The sequence below is a fragment of the Oncorhynchus clarkii genome, chromosome 2 (genome assembly GCF_045791955.1).
Source record: "Oncorhynchus clarkii lewisi isolate Uvic-CL-2024 chromosome 2, UVic_Ocla_1.0, whole genome shotgun sequence".
NCBI lineage: Eukaryota > Metazoa > Chordata > Actinopteri > Salmoniformes > Salmonidae > Oncorhynchus > Oncorhynchus clarkii.
Genome location: NC_092148.1, coordinates 63,933,197 through 63,953,949, shown reverse-complemented (window position 1 = coordinate 63,953,949; position 20,753 = coordinate 63,933,197). Strand labels below are relative to the sequence as shown.

General features: G+C 40.0%; 1 protein-coding gene across 6 annotated transcripts in view; it reads right to left on the bottom strand.

Moving 5' to 3' along the window:
• Positions 1-11,627: 11,627 nt before the first annotated feature.
• Positions 11,628-20,753, bottom strand: part of LOC139371749 (myocyte-specific enhancer factor 2A-like) — a 92,296-nt gene continuing 83,170 nt past the window's right edge. For 4 of the 6 annotated variants that reach the window (XM_071111961.1, XM_071111960.1, XM_071111958.1 and 1 more), the window contains 3 exons: positions 14,075-14,198; positions 13,801-13,924; positions 11,628-13,600 (listed from right to left, as the gene is read on the bottom strand). In XM_071111961.1, the coding sequence (XP_070968062.1) occupies positions 13,240-13,600; positions 13,801-13,924; positions 14,075-14,198 (609 nt within the window). In that variant the 3' untranslated portion in view covers positions 11,628-13,239. Of the gene's footprint in view, positions 13,601-13,800; positions 13,925-14,074; positions 14,199-17,435; positions 17,460-20,753 lie in introns of all 6 variants that reach the window. The other 2 variants (XM_071111957.1, XM_071111959.1) reach the window with 1 other exon arrangement.

Here is a 20,753-nt window from a genome sequence, read left to right as displayed (position 1 = left end):
GGATCGGGCCCTACCTTGACCTTTGTTTCAATGTGGACAGACCTACCTTGGTTGGTATTTGAAAATGCTAGTGAGACAGGAGTGGTGTAACTGGTGTTGCCTGTTTTAACAAGCGGGCGCGGCGTCTGCCACTGGATCCCATAAATCCACGCATCGAATGATGATCACCCAAGGATATTTATTTAGACTAACTATGTTATAAAAAAGCCCAATCTGCTCCCTTCCTCTCAATCTAACTTTCCCTCACAGTCCCCTTAGTTCCCCCCCAGTCCTGTTATGGTGATATCGCACTCACTCAGCTGTTCATCACAGCGCTTTGGTTTCAGCCAATCAGTGTTCCCAAAAGCAACCTTTATTATTCAACCTTTATTTAAAAACAAATTATTATTTACAATGGCAGCCTAGGAACAGGGGCAGAACGACAGATTTTTACATTGTCAGCTCGGGGATTTGATCTTGCAACCTTCGGGTTACAAGCTCTAACCACTAGGCTACCTGCCGCCCTTAACTAGTGTTTATTACCGTGTTCAAAACCATCCGACTTCAGTGCGTTCAAAACAACTGGGACATCTGGAAAAAAAACGAGCTTCGATTGCGAAAAATCGATTTGGATTCCAACTCGCGAACTCTGCTTTCCAGCCTGAAAAACACTGACGTCATGATTTGACCTCGTATTTTTCAAAGTTCCTAGTTGTTTTAAACGTGACATTAGTCATCGGAAGAAGACAAGTATTGGATGGTAACCAAGTGTTTACTAGGAAGATTGTGCGTGCACGTAGAAAGTGAGTTATGGGGCAAACTGTTAGGTTTTTTATGCTGCTAAACGATGCTTAGTTACTAATAGTACTTGTTTATTTTTTTATGTAACTAGGCAAGTCAGTTAAGAACACATTATTATTTACAATGATGGCCTACAGGGGCAGAACGACAGATTTTTACCTTGTCAGCTTGGTTACTGGCCCAACGCTCTAACCACTAGGCTACCTGCCGCCCAAACTGTGCAAATACTCATGCAATTAAGGCAATGCTGGCACTTAGACAATGTAAACAACATGCACAATCTAAAATACACAAACCTTAGCTGCAAGATAACAGTACTGTTACAATACAGTTACACATAAGTCATTTAGAGCTGGTTATTTGTATAGCCTGTATGCGCACGCTACCGCTGCACTTTCATAGTTATTGCTACTGTTATTCCATGGTGAATTCTAGAACCTGCTGGAAGTCTCAGAGATGGTACTTTGGTCTCATAGACTAGATGTAACATAGTAAACGTCAAACCCGGACACTCATATCAATATGATATGTTAAGTTTGGTATGGTTACATAAGATAGAAGGTTACTTAAGGCAAAAACGAAAGGAGGGTTGTATAAACCGAATGTCTAGCAACCCAAAGGTTGCCTGTTCAAATCTCATCATGGACAACTTTAGCAACTTTGCAACTACTTACTACTTGTTACAGTAGGTACTTTGCAACTATTTAGTTAGCTAACCTGTCCCTTAACCTTAACCCCTAGCTAACGTTAGCATTAGCCACAACTTAGTGGAATTTGTACCATATCATGCGTTTTGCAAACTTGTAATCTCAAATCTTTCGAATTGTAATTAGTAACATATCATACAAAATTAATGATGGACATCCACATATTAATATATAACAATGAAATGTAACATACCATACTAAATGAAAATGTGAATAAAACTGTAAATACATAATGCTCCATGCATACATGCTGTATGCTACAGTAGAAACGACAACATGATATACAGAAAATAAGGCACGTACTTTGATAGGAACGCACATATTATTATTGTTATTATTTGTTAGGAAAACAACAATGAAGGCAATGCGAGCGCCAGCCAGAAAATGTATTAGGGGAAAAATGTTTGTGCAAGACTACAGAAATGTCTGCTTACATGATCTGCAGAAACACTGGGAAAGTGCTTGGGCTCTCCTTGAAGAGGCAAGTTTGTCCGACTCAGTAATGCCTCAAACATAAATTGCCTGCAACAGCGAGATGGGATACTTCTATGTGAATTAATGAGGAGGCCAGAACACACCTCAATTCAAACTGTTGTTAGAAAATCATAAAAAATGTACAGGTTGAAATATAACCTGCCCTGCCTGCGAATTATCTGTAGGCTAACTGTCCTGTTGCGTAACAATCACATTTTGTAACAGTGAGTGCATTCTGACATCACTTGCATAAAAAAACTCAGGCTGGGGCAACCTTTAGAGATATTTGGAGTGTGAAAGTACCAACAAACGGGTGTGATCGTTCTATAGTGGTTCCTGTTGTGTACGATCAAACCGGTGTGATAAGAACGCTTGATTAGAATGCTTATATAGAACGTCCATTTTTGGATTGACACAACAATCAGCATTTGAGCTGGCCACACTTTTTTTTTCATAGAAACATTTTGCACAAATCCACTGGCTACAGGTTATCTACAAGTCTCTGCTAGGTAAAGCCCCGCCTCATCTCAGCTTACTGGTCACCATAGCTGCACCCACTCATAGCACGCGCTCCAGCAGGTATATCTCACTGGTCACCCCAAAGCCAATTACTTCCAGTTCTCTGCTGCCAATGACTGGAACGAACTGCAAAAATCTCTGAAGCTGGAGACTCATATCTCCCTCACTAAGCTTTAAGCACCAGCTGTCAGATCACTGCACCTGTACATAGCCCATCTGTAAACAGCCCATCTATCTACCTTCCACATCCCCATATTTTATTTATTTATTTATCTTTCTCCTTTGCACCACATTATCTCTACTTGCACATTCATCTTCTGCAGATCTACCATTCCATTGTTTTAATTGCTATATTGTAATTACTTTGCCACCATGGCCTTTTTATTGCCTTAACTCCCTTATCTTACCTCATTTGCACTCACTGTATATAGACTTTTTGTTTTATTTTTTCTACAGTATTATTGACTATGTTTTGTTTATTCCATGTGTAACTCCGTGTTGTTGTATGTGTCGAATTGCTATGCTTTATCTTGGCCAGGTCGCAGTTGCAAATTAGAACTTGTTCTCAACTAGCTTACCTGGTTAAATATAGGTAAAATAATAAAACAAACAAACACAGTCCTTACAAAGTTATGTCCAGACTGTGACCAGTTTCTTTTTGGATGCAATGTAAAGACATTCACAGAAGTAGCTGCAGCATAACACAATCATCCAAACCCGGAAAATGTAGGCTACGTTTGTCCTAGCGCTAACTAAGAGATTGACTTAACACAAGCGGTCATATTTTTTATAACTCTCAGCTGACAGAAACTACAAAATGAATTAGCTAATAGCAACTACTATATATAATTAATCACATCACGAGTGAGCTCACCATTGATTGAAATAATTGAGTAAAATCGAAAGAAATCCGAGGATGGGTAGCTTGTATGCATGTTGAAGGGGGTGTGTAGTCTACGATTATCCACTTCCTGTCACGACTCCTACCGAAGGTGGCTCCCCTTCCCGTTTGGGTGGTGCTCGGTGGTTGTCGTCACCGGCTTACTAGCTGGCACTGATTCTCCCCCCCCGCCCTTGTCTGTTTATTGGTTACACCTGTTGTGTATTTGCTGATTAGTTGGGCTTTAGTAGCCAGCCGGCCCGCCTGGTCTTTGTGCGGGATTGTTTTGTGTAACTTGTGTGCACGTCTGTGGATTACGTGTTTCCCATTTCATGGGTTTTGCTGGACAGTTTAAGTCCCTGTGTTTGGGGCGTTTGTTTTGTTGTACCCCCTGTGTTTTTGTGGGGTTAGCTTACAGTGCATTGCGAAAGTATTCGGCCCCCTTGTATGCATGTACATGCATACATACTGTATGCGCCTACACTAGAAATGACAACACAATATACAGAAAATAAGGAAATTACTTTGATAGGAACGCACACATGTCCATAGTTGTTATTTGTAAGGAAAACAACAAGGAAGGCAAAGCGAGCGCTAGCAAGAACATTTTCCAATTCTAGCAAGACTGCGCAAATATATGCATACTTGATCTGCACAAACATGAGTGAAGTGCAGTGGGTTTGCGATTACCAGCACATATTCCTGTTGATAGATATGCCACCGGTTATTATGCGATTACCAGCACATATTCCTGTTGATAGACATGCCCCCGGTTATCACACAATGAGACACAAAGAAACGTTACGTTGTATCAACAACCTGCAGCCTACTCAAGTTTTTCACTACTGCAGATTGTTTGTAGACTGAGAGTGATTTGGAAAGCATACGCTGGTCACCTTAGATATTATCCTGCACGTGCGTGCTGTGTTATATGCTGAGGGTTGTTTTCCTAATATCTTTATCCATTGAATATTTGTGATTTTAGGCTATGACCGGTTAGTGTGAAATGTATAATGTATTTGTTATTGGTATATTGGCTTTTGAGAAGTAATGATTATAGATTAAATTCCTGTTCAGTTAGGCCCTATGCCTAGTTTGGAGTCAGTGGTGTGTATCCATGGATGCCAAGGGAAGCCAGGCTTCTCCAAATATTTGACCAATAAAAAAATGTCAATGATAAAATAATGTATCCTTCGTCTCTCTGTGTTTTCATAATTTCCCTTCAATTTGCAAGTGGCTGAATCTCACCTGAGAAATCATCCGAATGAGGGAAACAGTGCCCCTCTGTCTCAGTATGTGTAGCCCATGTTTCTGACACTGTCTGAACCAAAAGAGTATGACATGTTGCCACTGTAGCATTTGATTGATTGAAGCCAGAAAGCATTTGGCCTCCCTTGATAAAAAAACGTCTGAAAAAATTAGTCAATCAGTATTGAACTGAGCTCAACTGTGGGTTGTCCTGGCACAGCAAAACGCCCCCTCAAAGGGGAGGCCAGTTTGGATTTGGCTTCCAGCCAATCAAATCACATCCAACGCAAAATGTAATTCTCAGAAAAACGTGTCGGTCTCTGGTCTACTTATGTTGTTATCCTGCAGAAGCTAGCTTTCTAAATCGTCCTTTTCCTAATCCATGGATGGAGATGGGGATTTGGACTTGTTGTTTTGACTTAGATGTAGACTATGCTCACGTTAACTATACTGAACAAAAATATAAACGCAACATATAAAGTGTTGGTCCCATGTTTCATGAGCTAAAGTAAAATATCCCAGAAATGTTTCATACAAACAAAAAGCTTATTTCTGTCAAATTTTGTGCACAAGGTTGTTTACATCCCTGTTAGTACGTATCCTTTGCCAAAATAATACATCCACCTGACAGGTGTGGCCTATTAAGAAGCTGATTAAACAGCATGACCATTACACAGGTGCACCTTGTGATAGGGACACTTAAAGGCCACTCTAAAATGTGCAGTTTTGTCACACAACACAATGCCACAGATGTCTCAAGTTTTGAGGGAGCGTGCATTTGGCATGCTGACTGCAGGAATGACCACCAGAGCTGTGACCAGATAATTTAATGTTAATTTCTCTACGTAGTTTTAGAGAATTTGGCAGTACGTCCAACCAGCCTTACAACCGCAGACCACGTTTATCCATGCCAGCCCAGGACTTCCACATCCGGCTTCTTCACCTGCGGGATCGTCTGAGGCCAGCCACCTGGACAGCTGATGAAACTGTGGGTTTGCACAACAGGAGAATTTCTGCACAAACTGTCAGAAACCGCCTCAGGGAAGCTGTGTGCTCGTCGTCCTTACCAGGTTATTGTCCTGGCTGTTGTTTGGCATTGTAACCCAACTTCAGTGGGCAAATGCTCACCTTCGATGGCCACTGGCACGCTGGAGAAGTGTGCTCTTTACGGATTAATCCCGGTTTCAACTGTAGCGGGCAAATGGCATCGTGTGGGCGAGCGGTTTGCTGATGTCAACCTTGTGAACAGAGTGCCCCATGGTGGGATTATGGTATGGACAGGCATAAACTGCAGACAACAACCACAATTGCATTTTATCGATGGCAATTTGAATGCACAGAGATAACGTGACGAGATCCTGAGGCCCGTTGTCGTTCCATTCATCCGCCGCCATCACCTCATGTTTCAACATGATAATGCACAGCCCCATTTCGCAAGGATCTGTAGACAATTCCTGGAAGCTGAAATTGTCCCAGTTCTTGGCCTGGATACTCACCAGAAATGTCCCCAATTGAGCATGTTTGGTATGTTCTGGACGTGTACAACAGTGTATTATAGTTCCTGGCAATATCCAGCAACTTCGCACAGCCATTGAAGAGTGGGATAACATTCCACAATCAACAGCCTGATCAACTCTATGTGAAGGAGATGTGTCGCGCTACATGAGGCAAATGGTGGTCACACCAGATACTGACCGGGTTTCTTAACCACGCCCCTACCTTTTTTTAAGTATCTGTGACCAACAGATGCATATCTGTATTCCAAGTCATGTGAAATCCATATAATAGGGCCCAATTAATTTATTTCAATTGACTGATTTCCTTAAATGAACTGTAACTCAATAAAATCTTTGAAATTGTTGCATGCTGCGTTTTATATTTTTGTTCAATGTAGCTAGCTAACTTAACTGGTTCATTGTTGCCCATGTGAGGAAGTTAGGCTAGCAAGCATTTCAGCCTATGACAACAAAAACTAAAAGCATACTGTATAACAGAGCCAAAGCCAACACTTCCTTTGGCTGCTTTTCCTTCCAGTTCTCTGCTGCCAATGACTGGAACAAATTGCAAAAATCACTGAAGCTGGAGTCTTATATCTCCCTCTCTAACTTTAAGAATCAGCTGTCAGAGCAGCTTACCGATCACTGTACCTGTACACAGCCAATCTGTAAATAGCACACCCAACTACATCATCCCCATATGATTACTTAACCTCTTGCTCTTTTGCACCACAGTATCTCTACTTGCACATCATCATCTGCACATCTATCACTCCAGTGTTAATGCTAAATTGTAATTATTTCGCCTCCATGGCCTTTTTATTGCCTACCTCCCTACTCTTCTACATTTGCACACACTGTACATAGATCTTTCTGTTGTGTTATTGACCATACGTTTGTTTATGTTTAACTCTGTGTTGTTGTTTTTGTCGCACTGCTTTGCTTTGTTCTCAACTGTCCTACCTGGCTAAATAAAGGTGAAATAAAATAAATACAATTTTAAAAAGAGCCATATACTGTTTTGCCAACATGAAAGAGAGGATGATGGCATTGGGCGTTCAACTAACTAGTCTACAAGTAGGTTGAGTCTCAAAAATCGTTTTTACACACACACACACACACACACACACACAGAATTCAATACCGTGGACAGCCGCATGATATTTAGCAACATTGATTTGACTAAATTGTTTCAGGTATCTTCAAGTTTGTTTTCACTGTATTAAACAAAGCATATAGCCTTGTTGATATGATGATTTAAATGTTTAACTTGAAATGGTGCTGGAATAGCTGAGGCAGTGCTGCTGTTATCTTTCTGCTGATTGCGGTAACTCCGGGGTTCTAAATCAGTAGTTGACCATGCTGCAGGTCATACCTGTTTGTTACATGCAATATTTACTTTGTGGACTTTGTGATGAAACCAACGTATGTATGTGTAGTTGAATTTATTCCGCCACTGTATGACTGTAGTGTTTTTGTTGTCTCTGCCTTATTGTATATCACGGTGGCGTATGAAGAAATGGGTTATAAAGCAAACAACACAATTATAACAACAGGTTGTAATTATGGCTTTTTCACTGACTTGGCTTGGCTACCCATGCACCGCCACTGTTTGGAGGCGATCTGCAGAAGCCAGTCATAGCTTCAGTTATTGGCTATTTAGTTTAGGCCTATTGTCTGTTATTTTAGTCTTCATTCTAGGACAGAGTTCGTAAACATTTTGTAAATAGGCCTACTCATGGATCCAGCTCACCTTCTAGCCCAAAACCTGTAAATAAACAAAATAAGCTAAATTAAATTTTGCACCTGATTCCATCTGACTCCTTATGATTCACACACCCCTGACAGTAGGGTCCACTATTTACTGGTCGTAATAATGTTAGCATATTCATGGTGGTAAATAAATTGAATGAATATGGTCAGGCTATGCAGCAGTTTCCAGTGTTAGATATGGATGTGAATAGATTGTTTTTACACCACCTGCTGGTAAGTATTGGTACTGCACTCTTCCACACTAGTTCAACATTCTTGCCTGTCTACATCATAGTTTTCCCAAAATATCAGTGAAAGTTATACTAAATCAGTAATAGCAATGTGAACTATTCAGTTTCAAAATGCACTTACTGCACTTATGTATTATGAGAGCCAACTTGGGCTGATCTATATAAAATGATGCATGTGAATAATTATGACACTCCTCTCCATCACTCCCTTATGAAGGCACATGGAGTTAGTGTTTGAGCACACATTGAGGTGTTTAATAATGCTGACAGTCTCTACTGTTTGGGACATCACAGGTGGACAAAATCTAGGTAAGAAAGTTGTTCACTTAATTTACAGAATAAGTGAGAGAACCTAAAATAGACAGTAGAAGCCAATAGTTTTACTTTAGTGAATGTAGAATACACATTTTTACAACAATCTCTAGCATGGTATCTTAGTCATTCAATAAAAAGTTCACTAGAATATTTATTGTATAATGAAGATAAAACAACACATTCAAGGGAAATAAAATGCAGATCAACTTAAAATTCTCTCTTGATTTTGTTTCATTCATGGCAACAAAGTCCAGCTTGTGCCGCCAAACGGTTTGAGTATCCAAACCGCAAACAGCTTCTTGAAGTGAACTATTAACTACAAACAATTACCAAATACATAGTTCTGTTTATAAAAGCCATACAGCAAAGCAGTGTACTCTTGCACAGCAAAGTGAAGAACGCTCTTTCAACAAAGTTCCGTTGTCTGATATAATCCTGTTCTTTCACATTCAATAGTTGTGCAGGTTTTTACACAGCACATAGACCAAAAGAGCAAGTGTATCACTTTACGTTCTCTATACATTCCTTGTGTGAATCTTACTTCACGGGAGGGCAGTGGGAAAGACGAACCAGTCTCTATGTTCTGTAATGTATGTCAGCTGCATTAGCGGCGTTAGTTTGGAGCTATGTGAGGCTTTTCTTGATTTATAACATGAGTCATTCTTTGGGATAAGGCTATTTTCTAACCGTGCATATAAAGAGTGAAGCTAGAAAAATTCCCTGATGTCCTATCAAGTGCTAAAGTGTGCATGTCATTTGTAATGGAGCTATGAAAAAAAGACTGCTAAAGTCTTGTTGGAATAGTGTAATGGTATTATTGCTGTTCTGTAACCTGACATGTGTTCAAATGGATATTAAATCAGTTATGCTGTGTTTCTTATGCATGTCTAAAATAATTCAGAATTGATCAAGACTGAGGAAAATAATTTGTTCAAAAAGGTAGACATTGATCAAATTTTATGTGCAACTGGCTATCCAGCTCCCTGACTCTATGGGACATGCAATAACATTTAATAGTAGATTGGACCCTTGAAGTGACGTTTTTTAAGGGTCCGCATCTGGGCAGAGTATGAGTTGGAAACTGCATAGATCACTATTGGCTTATTGCCAACTGCTATGGATCAAATGAAGGGGTGGAGACAGGCGTGGAGGAGAAACACACAAGGGAAAATATAGCAAATGTAAAGAGATACTCCTTTTGTACAGCAAACTTCTCATACAAATGTGTGCAATCCAGCAGTGTCGGATCAAGTCTATTCTGTTGCATTGTCTCTAGTATGTATTAGCTGCTGAATTGTCTGACACTTTATCACTGTGGGGATGGGGTATAATGCAAGCCAAGGCTACATGTAACAGACAATGACGTACATGCTTGCATGGTCTGATATGCCCACACAGGCAAATATACAACAGTGAAACAGAAAATGGCTGCTGCCACTCACCAGTACTACACACTTATGGGATCATGATTTCAGGGTTGTTCATTTCCTACTAGTGATGGGTCTCAAACATAGGGTATTTTGCTGTGCCAATTTATAAAACAGATTAATTTAGACATAATCATGACTGAGGATTACATTTAGGCTATGCTATTTGCAATGTTTGCAACTTAATTTACTCATAAGTGTGAACATTTTCACCAGAGAGTGATCCATTAATGGATCATTTAATTAACCATAAATGGGTCGTTCCACCAATTCGGTGCCTTTTGAGAAGTATTAACTTGGTATAACATTTTTGGGGATTCCACCTACTTTTTACATTCTGTCATAAAGAGCATATGTTCAACTTCATAAACTAGTTTTTCCATCTCAAGATGTTAAATAAAACAATGAAGTGTGGGAAATACGGGTGCTGAGGGTGCTGCAGCAGCCCTGAACAATCTGAATAAAACTAAAAACTAATCAGCCATAAATCCCCTCGTGACAGGGGGAATGGAAGCTTGTTGTGTGCAACAGAGAGTGGCAATTGAATGCAAGCTTCACACTTTTAAAAAATAAAATAATAATTCTAGCCTGTTTATCTATGAGTAACAAGGTTGACGTATAATGCTCAACCCACTCAGTTTTCCACCACAAAACACCAGATAATTGCCAAAAAGAGTAGAACCAGTTCACCTGCTTTTACTGTATGATTTGACCATTAGATGTTCAATATTTATTTCCAAAAAATGTATATTTAAAAAAGAATAGTTTCACCATATTAAAACGAGAGTTCAGTTCCGTAACTGGGTTGACCTTAAATGAATGTAAATGAATCATTATCACATGAAATAAATAATCTCCAGGAATGACTTTGTCAAAGCAATCAAATAACTTGGGCTTTACAATGATGGTGAAACTTGGAGAGATTTTGGGATTAAGTGGGTTAAAATCTTCCTTGAAGTGACACGGGACATGCAGATTTTGGGATTAAGTGGGTTAAAATCTTCCTTGAAGTGACACGGGACATGCAGATTTTGGGATTAAGTGGGTTAAAATCTTCCTTGAAGTGACACGGGACATGCAGATTTTGGGATTAAGTGGGTTAAAATCTTGCTTGAAGTGACACGGGACATGCACATTTTGGGCACTTTAGAAAGCCTTTATTCATATTAAAAAGTATATTAGTGTACAAAACGCTTTCCATGACAGACTGACCAGCTTAATACAGGTGAAAGATATGATCCCTTATTGATGTGACTTGTTAAATCCACTTCAATCAGTGTAGATGAAGGGGAGGAGACATGTTATTAACTAATGATTTTTAAGCCTTGAGACAATTGAGACATGGATTGTGTATCATTGCCATTCAGCGGGTGAATGGGTAAGACAAAATATTTAAGTGCCTTAATGGTAGTATGTGCCAGGCGCACCAGTTTGTGTCAAGAACTGCAACTCTGCTGGGTTTTTCACACTCAACAGTTTCCTGTGTGTATCAAGAATGGTCCACCACTCAAAGGACATCCAGCCAACTTGACACAAATGTTGGAAGCATTGGAGTCAACATGGGCCAGCATCCCTCTGGAGTCCATGCCCTGACAAATTGAGGCAGTTCTGAGGGCAAAAGGGGAGAGGGGGTGCAACTCAATATTATGAAGGTGTTCTTAATGTTTTGCACACTCAGTGTATATTAAAGTGCACTTAATTTAACATAACAGGCTTTTAAAATGCAATATTGGTGCACAATTTCTACTTCAAATATCAAAGTGACGCAAAAGGCACTCTTTTCGTGGAGCGACCCAAATAGGTTTATTGGCATGGTTCATGAAATGGCATGTCTTTCAATCGAGCAAAGCACAATCACAATGGATGGTTTTTCAATGCTGAGATGGGACCTTGGGTTTGAAAGTTGGCAGTGTATTCAGCAGCTACAGGTAAATAGCCTAACCCTAAACCATATTTTCCTCAGCGTTGAGATTATCCTTCACAACATAAGATATAGTGGAACTTTAACCTTACATCACTGTTATTACAATTTCTTAAGGACAGACATTCACCACTATTAAAGGGAAAACAACCCAAAAAACTACTCTCTGTAAAGAAAATCACTGACTATAATGGTAGTAATTCAATTTTGAAGAAAGTACAGTATAATTAACAAAATAGTAAATATTAACCAGTGAATACTCTACTTAATAAGGATCTCGCCCTGTAAACATGGCAGTAATCCACAAAAATATACCTTTTTCTTGAATCTGGTGATGGTACAATACATACGTACTTACACCAAGGTGATATATATATATATATATATTAAAGTCGCTATTTACATAACAAAAGAAAGTGTTTGGCTCAAATGTTTAATTTAACAAACAGAACAGCAAGTGTTCATGGCTTGAGATATTGATTCAAGATCTGGCTTGCATGTCTTTATAATGTTTGTAACAAAGCACAGTAAAAACAAAACTAAAATGAACAATTGTTTTTTGAGAGAATTGCTAGGAAACCATAGCTACAAAATAACAGAAAGAAACGTACAGTACAGCTTTGGCTTACATTACCAATGAATTGTTGGAGCAATGAGAAGATGCCTTGCTATTACCATGTTACCAGTTCAACTGGACACTTTCCCATAATGTTAATGTCCCATATATCAGATTATAAAATGAATGCTATTATTGCAATATACTTTTTCCTATTTATTTTAGAACTAAACACATGACTCTGAGCCATGTCCTTCCCATACAGGATAGCTTTTCCTGTCTAAAACCACACAAGGGAAACCTCTTTCAAATGAAAAACAACTATTTTTAGTCTCTGAGGTCGAAATTGTTTTAAAATTTGATTCCACATCTATTGATTTAATAAGTTCATAGAAGAGACAAATTGAGACAAAGTTGTATGAGATTAAAGTCGTATGAGGTTACACCATGTAGTGAAACATGAGCTCTAACAGTGGACGCCACAAGCAGGGGCCCTCAGCCAGCAGGCAACACTCTTGACTTTTTGGATTGTTTGTAACTTGCAACCACAACAGCAAAAACAGCAACTACAAGTGCCAGACTAGATCAGTGACTACAATAATCTAGATTAGTTTTTTTTTTTTTTTTTTTCTTTGAACATCAGACTCCTGCAAACATCTAATTCGCACCCAGTACCTGATAACATCTGTTTGTGTACATAATTCAGTCCAACTTCTTGATTGTTTTTCTTATTAATGTGAGACGTATTTAATTTATTTGCCATTCTCCTTCTTACAAAATGAAATGGAGTTAAATAATAATATTATAATGATAACTATAAGGACCTTTCCTACCCCATCCATCTCTCCCCCAAGTCTACCCCCTCCCTCCCTCCGTCTGACTAGCTGGTGACTGGAGGCCTGACTGAGTGACTCTATGTCACCCAGGTGTCCATGCGCATGCGCTTGACAGAGGGGCTCTCCCTGTTGTCCTCGGTTCCGGCTGGGGGTCTGCCCAGCCCCATGGACGAGGAGTGGAAGTCCGGCCGGTGGTCTTCGCGGTCGCTGCCATCGTACGAGCTGCAGGAGGAGCTGAGGCTGTCCACAGGCGAGCGGCCCAGGTCCTGCCGGCTGGACGCCTGCTGCTGCTGCTGCTGCTGCTGTTGCTGTTGCTGCTGGGGGAAGCCAGAGGAGGTGACGCGCTCCCGCGGTGGGGAGATGGGCTCTGACTTGATGTTGATGTTCTGGCTGGTGTTGATAGAGAGGTTGGAGCCCTGAGGTAGGTGACCACCACCCCTGTAGAGAGGAACAGCACGGGGTCAGTGGCCATTTGGATAGTAACATAGATCAGGTGCTTGGAGTGGTGGTTGGAAAATGGACATTTGAAAGAGTCCAAGCTATGTACTTTGAACGTGTATATAATGTGTGCACTGAATATTCTATTAATGTGTGGGTGTCTATGTGTTTGTGTGTGTGTTTGCTACTGTGTTACTCACACCAAAGAGCTGAGAGCTGCCTGGCCCAGTTGATGTTGTTGCCATGCCGACATGGAGCCCAAAGAGAGCCCTGGAGAGCCGAAGCCCTGTAGGGAGGAGATCTCTGCACTGCTCAGGGAGTACTCTGCAACAACAACAGCACCAGAGAACAGTGAGTTACACACACTCCCCCTCCCACTGCTACTGCAGCGGCACCTCTCACCACAGGAGACCAGACCAATCAGTAACAGCCAGAAAGGCAGCGCCGTGGCAGGGGACAGAGGGGTAGACTCACCGGTGTTGTAGCCGGTGGGCATGCCTGAGTAGACCAGGCCTTGGGGGGGCAGACTGGGGGTGGTGACAGACACTACTGGGGTGGCGAGTAGCTGGGACTGGGAGCTGCTTATCCTGTGGGTGTTCTGTAAACAGTACAAAGAAAACAGGTTTAATGAACAAAACAACCCTGTAGGGTGCTGTAAAGGCTTACTGTAGTGAACCCAAAGTGCAAGATGGTAAATTGATATAGCTAAAAACATGTTACAGATGTGTTGTGTATAAATTAGCTGCACTGCATTTTTTTAAAGTCATAATATGATAAGACTATAATAACTTAGCAATGAAAAATGCAATACTACTTCCCACCAAGAGGTAGCACTGTAGCTTCATGTCACATGTAGCTACAATCCAGATAACTATTGAGCCATGTTTGTATTATATGATGACTGTTTGACAATATGTGTAATAAGAAAAAAACTATATCCCATAAAGACTTAAAGACTGTTTTTGTCCAATATTGATCAATTGAATGTTGTTTGTGGGTAAATCTGTAAACAGATTATCAGAAACAGGAATAACGTTTTGAAATAGAAAACCGTTTTACACAATAGTGGGATTTTGTGCTGACATGCACTCGTTGTTGTATTCAGATTTCCTTACAAGCTAAGGCAAATGCTCTTCAGCACTCAAATTGTTTATAGACTGTGAATAAAGAAAACGGTCAATTCAATGACTACCAAAGATGTCTAAAAAAAAAAAGAAAACAGATCTCTTACAACTACTGCCAGAAAGAGAGACAGGTCCTTAATTTTTCATAACATATAGTATCTACTACATATCTCCTAAAAAAAACGCAATCCTGGATGCAGTGGCTGCATGCTGTCCCAAGCACACAGTCACAAAACACAGTGCCTTCATGCAGCAGCAACAGGATCACACAAGCTCTGAGAAGGCCAATCATGGTAGTCACTCATTAGGACCACAAACTTACTGGTCAAATGTTGGGTCATTTATAGATCTATGGATTCTTTAGTCAAATCTTCTGAGAATATAGTATTCTGTTCATTATGTACCCTCTAATATAAACGTTTAATGCTACACTTGTTTGTTCTGATGTGAAAGTGAGACTATTTTGCTAGCACCTAACAGAGGCAAAATGGCAGAGTTAGCATGAGCTGCAGGGCTGTTTGTGATCTGGGGGGTATTAACATCAAGAGACACCTTTTACTGCATCAATCTAGGAAACACATACAGCATGTCATATCATATGATTACTCTGTGATCTGAGCAGCTCTGGTGTGGCAATTTGTAATATCGTGCAGTTGAGGTTTCATTTGAGGCAATATTGCATCATGACAGTCTGATAACTTCCTTGGAAATATCCGTTGCTCCTACTCTCTCCAAACAGATGACATCATCCAAAAACAAGCTTCTCTAAGAATGACATAATCCACAATGAAGTAATCTGCCCCTCCCCATGAAGAACAATCCAAGATTTGAAATCTGTTCTTTGGAAATTACTTTGTAATTTTATACATATTACAAAACCTTTTGTTTAAAACAATTCTACTGTTGAAGTCAGAAGTTTACATACACTTTAGTCCAATACATTTAAACTCAGTTTTTCACAATTCCTGACATTTAATCCTAGGTTGGGATGGTGTTCTTCGGCTTGCAAGCCTACCCCTTTTTCTTCCAAACATAATGATGGTCATTATGGCCAAACAGTTCTATTTTTTTTCATCATACCAGAGGACATTTCTCCAAAAAGTACGATCTTTGTCCCCATGTGCAGTTGCAAACCGTAGTCAGACTTTTTTATGGTGGTTTTGGAGCAGTAGCTTCTTCCTTGCCGAGCAGCCTTTCAGGTTATGTCGATATAGGACTCGTTTTACTGTGGATATAGATACTTTTGTACCTGTTTCCTCCAGCATCTTCACAAGGTCCTTTGCTGTTGTTCTGGGATTGATTTGCACTTTTCACACCAAAGTACATTCATCTCTAGGAGACAGAACGTGTCTCCTTCCTGAGCGGTATGACGGCTGCGTGGTCCCATGGTGTTTATACTTGCGTAAAATTGTTTGTACAGATGAACGTGGTATCTTCAGGCGTTTGGAAATCGCTCCCAAGGATGAACCAGACCTGTGGAGGTCTACAATCTTTTTCTGAGGTCTTGGCTGATTTCTTTAGATTTTCCCATGATGTCAAGTAAAGAGGCACTGAGTTTGAAGGTAGGCCTTGAAATACATCCACAGGTACACCGCCAATTTACTCAAATTATGTCAATTAGCCTATCAGAAGCTTCTAAAGCCATGACATCATTTTCTGGAATTTTTCAAGCTGTTTGAAAGGCACAGTCAACTTAGTGTTACGTCTGTCGTTAGAAGGAGACCAAGGTGCAGCGACGTAGGCGTACATTTTACTTTATTTTCAAATGACACCAAAAAACAACAAAATACAAACGAACGTAAAGTTATGCAGGCTCCACAGCAACTATGCAAAAACAAGATCCCACAAACTAAGGTGGAAAACAGGCTGCCTAAGTATGATTCCCAATTAGAGACAACAATAGACAGCTGCCTCTGATTGGGAACCATACCTGGCCAACAAAGAAATAGAAAACTAGAATGCCCACCCAAATCACACCCTGACCTAACCAAATAGAGAAATAAAAAGGCTCTCTAAGGTCAGGGCGTGACACTTAGTGTATGTAAACTTCTGACCCACTGGAATTGTGATACAGTGAATTATAAGTGTAATAGATCTGTCTGTAAACAATTGTTGGATAAATTACTTGTGTCATGCACAAAGTAGATGTCCTAACCGACTTGCGAAAAAACTATAGTTTGTTAACAAGACATTTGTGGAGTGGTTGAAAAACAAGTTTTAATGACTCCAACCTAAGTGTATGTAAACTTCCGACTTCACCTGTATGTAACGATGTGTGTCCAAACTACTTTCTTGAAGTAACAAGACGCAGGAGTGATAATGATCTGTCTAATAGTTCTAGTGAATGTGTGCATCGTGTGCTCACTCACAAACAAACAGAAACATTAAAGCATTCCCTGAACAACACATGGGAGTGGCGGTGCACATGGGAGTGGTGGTGTTGTGGGGCACAGGACATTAGACAGGTTGAGGCATCTTGCCAGGTTCATAACATGCAGTGAAACACTGACGCTGCTCTTCAATTCTCAATTTAGTCTTTATAAAAACAAAATCCATTCAATCACATAAATTCAATAAACTCAAGGTATTCAAATCTACAGTTCAAGAACAGCCTTTACTCCTGAACATGTTATTACTGATCTATTTGCCTCTTGTTGTTGTTACGATGAAATTGAAAGTGTGTTCATTCAGCCATTTTTCTCAAAACTCACCAAATCTATTTCCTCCTCCTCCGACTGCTCTCAACAGAAGAGAAGAAGAGAGGCAGGGTTACAAGAGAAGGTCAGGGTGGCTTCTACAGTCACCCTTTTGATGTTGAAAACCAACGTCTTAATTGCCTGATTGTATTCCACGAGTAAAAGTCATCTAGACGTGCCTGTCCTCTAGACTTAAATATTCACTCTGTCCTCTAGACTTAAATATTCACTCTGTCCTCTAGACTTAAATATTCACTCTGTCCTCTAGACTTAAATATTCACTCTGTCCTCTAGACTTAAATATTCACTCTGCCCTCTAGACTTAAATATTCACTCTGCCCTCTAGACTTAAATATTCACTCTGTCCTCTAGACTTAAATATTCACTCTGCCCTCTAGACTTAAATATTCACTCTGCCCTCTAGACTTAAATATTCACTCTGCCCTCTAGACTTAAATATTCACTCTGTCCTCTAGACTTAAATATTCACTCTGTCCTCTAGACTTAAATATTCACTCTGCCCTCTAGACTTAAATATTCACTCTGCCCTCTAGACTTAAATATTCACTCTGTCCTCTAGACTTAAATATTCACTCTGCCCTCTAGACTTAAATATTCACTCTGTCCTCTAGACTTAAATATTCACTCTGTCCTCTAGACTTAAATATTCACTCTGTCCTCTAGACTTAAATATTCACTCTGTCCTCTACTATTCATGTTACCTTGCAAAACCTTCTTTGTCAAAGGCAATACTGTACAATGCTTTGGATAAAAGTGAATACTAAATGACCATGTTATAACACTTTAGCTTGGGTTTGTGACCATTTCAGAGTAAGACCTATCGTTTTTGAACCCATAACTATTTGCTACTCAGAAGGTTACTGGTGTAAAACCAAAAATGGGTCAACTTTAGAGTCAATTATTAAAGACACTCCAGCAAGAATGGTTTAAGTCAGCAAACACACTTAATGACTTGGACTCACATTGAATAAGTGCTTAACCTCTCATGCATCCATCTAATTACATCATCAATCCTGAGGCTATAGCTTGACTCATTTGGAAGGCTCTCCACTTACTTTAAATAAAACTGAGTTCAAGAAACTAAATCTGACTAGTTAGGTCAACTCAATGCAAACTGTAATGTCATCAAATATTTGTAGCTATCTATAGAGTAGAGTAGTCAATGAGGTACAAGTCAATGTAATACATTGACACCTGCATATTGTGCATTTTTGCTTCACCTGGTAGATTATAGGAGTCTCTGTATGTGAGGCCTACTGTTCTGCTAGACAAGAGGCTAACTGGAAGCCTTTCTTCCTTCTTCCCTGTGCTGAGGGACTGACTGTGCCCTGGCCAGGACTGTCTTAATAATACCCACACTCAATCAATAGCGACAGGAAGACACGACAAGGGCGACAAGATATTATCTGGCTCACACTCTGGGCCCCTGATTAAGCCTTCATCCCCACTCTGTCACACTGAGATGTGATTAATTTAATACCATTATGGCCTAATGACAGGCTGTCTGAAGACCTGCCAGCCCACAACGCTGCCTTAACCCATCTGGAACGCTGCGTTTACACTGACAGAGCAGAGCCGAGCAGGCCCTCCCTTTTGTCTCAATACTACTGACACATTCAGGACTTCTAGAATCTCTCTGTCTGAAACATTGTAATCCTGCTCAATAGTTCTAATAACGAACACTAAGGCTGCGTTTAGACAGGCAGCCCAATTAAGATCCTTATTTCACTAATTGGTCTTTTGACCAATCAGATCAGCTCTGAAAAAGATCTGATGTGAAAAGATCTGATGTGATTGGTCAAAAGACCAATTAGTGGAAAAAATATCAGAATTGGGCCGCCTGCCTAAACGCAGCCTTAATTGCTTTGTCCTTGTGATGTGTGAATCTCTGTGTTGTGGAAGCTACTCTGAGAAGATAGTTTACCAAGCTACCAATTACTTCACACTGAAAGAAGTTAAGCTACACTAATGCCACCCATATGGAAAAAAAGTTTAACTAAAGTTACTTTAAAAAAGTATTGTGTAGTTCCAGTAGTTAGCTACACCGCTACATGGTAAAACAGTAATTAACTACTGAAAACACTACCTAGATTTTAATTTAGTTCAACTACCACCAAGCTACTGCAAATGTAGTTAAATTACTATATGTAGTTCACTACTCTCCAACACTGGAAGCTCTGTGGTTTGGTTTGGGAGCTCCACCACTTCCAGATGTTGGCATGGTAACACACACATGTTGATCCCTTGCTCCAGGCTGGTAGATGTATCAGGGGTACCCACGCTATGGTAACCCCAGGTATATTTACCATACAAGTGTCTTGGAGGAACTCCCATTGCTGAGAGCTCCAGCTATCAGCAATGGGAGTTAGGTTGGAACGAGTCAATGACTGGTTAATGTCTGAAACCTTTTCTTCCCATTTAGATTTATGGCCATGGCAGTGTAGTGCAGCCTCAGATGCTCAATGTGGTCAGAGCTCTCTGCACATTCATTATCAGAATTAGAGAGGGCCTCTAATTTCAATATTTATAATTGAGTAACTGTTAACGCACCTGGGGCCTCATTTATAAACGTTGTGTACGCACAGAATATGCTCCAAAACACGCAAAAGTTGGCATTTATAAAAAAGTAACTTGACTTGAGAATGTGCTTGTCGTCCCGCAATCTTTAGGCCATGCGTAGGACTACACATTTTCTAGTGGTTGAAGTATTGCATTGCATTGCAAGAAGGAAAAACGACCCTATACTATAGCCTTGTGCAAATGGGGAATATACTGTATGATGACCCTCTTATTCATAACAAAAATCCGAAGCGTAGCTTAATTTAATGGTAGAACAGACGGCTCACCTTTTCCATTGACGTTTGATGCCTGAATACTGTAATGTGAAATTTCTTGAGTAGACAGTATTTCATTTATTTACATCATAACCATTGCAGCATAAATTTGTCACTTTCTCTGGCCACGATGAGTTCATAATCCCAAAGTGGCCGTACAACAAATGACCATGCGCATCTCTCATATAATTGGACCTATTAGATAGGCTATTATAATTTCAATCGTTTTTACTCTATCATCCAAAAGGGAGCGCGGTTTATAACTTACAGTAGAATTGAACAGGTGAACAGACAGTTGATCTTCCACATTGAAATGTGTAGACTACCACTGTAAGTAGGCCTATTGTAGTTTACATTTTTTCCCGAACAGACAATGTTTCAGAATTCACGGGCAGCGCATATTTAGGTTCGGGAAAAAGTACATGCAAAACAGTATTGAATTCAAACGATCTGTTTACAGGTCCACAACAATTTTCCA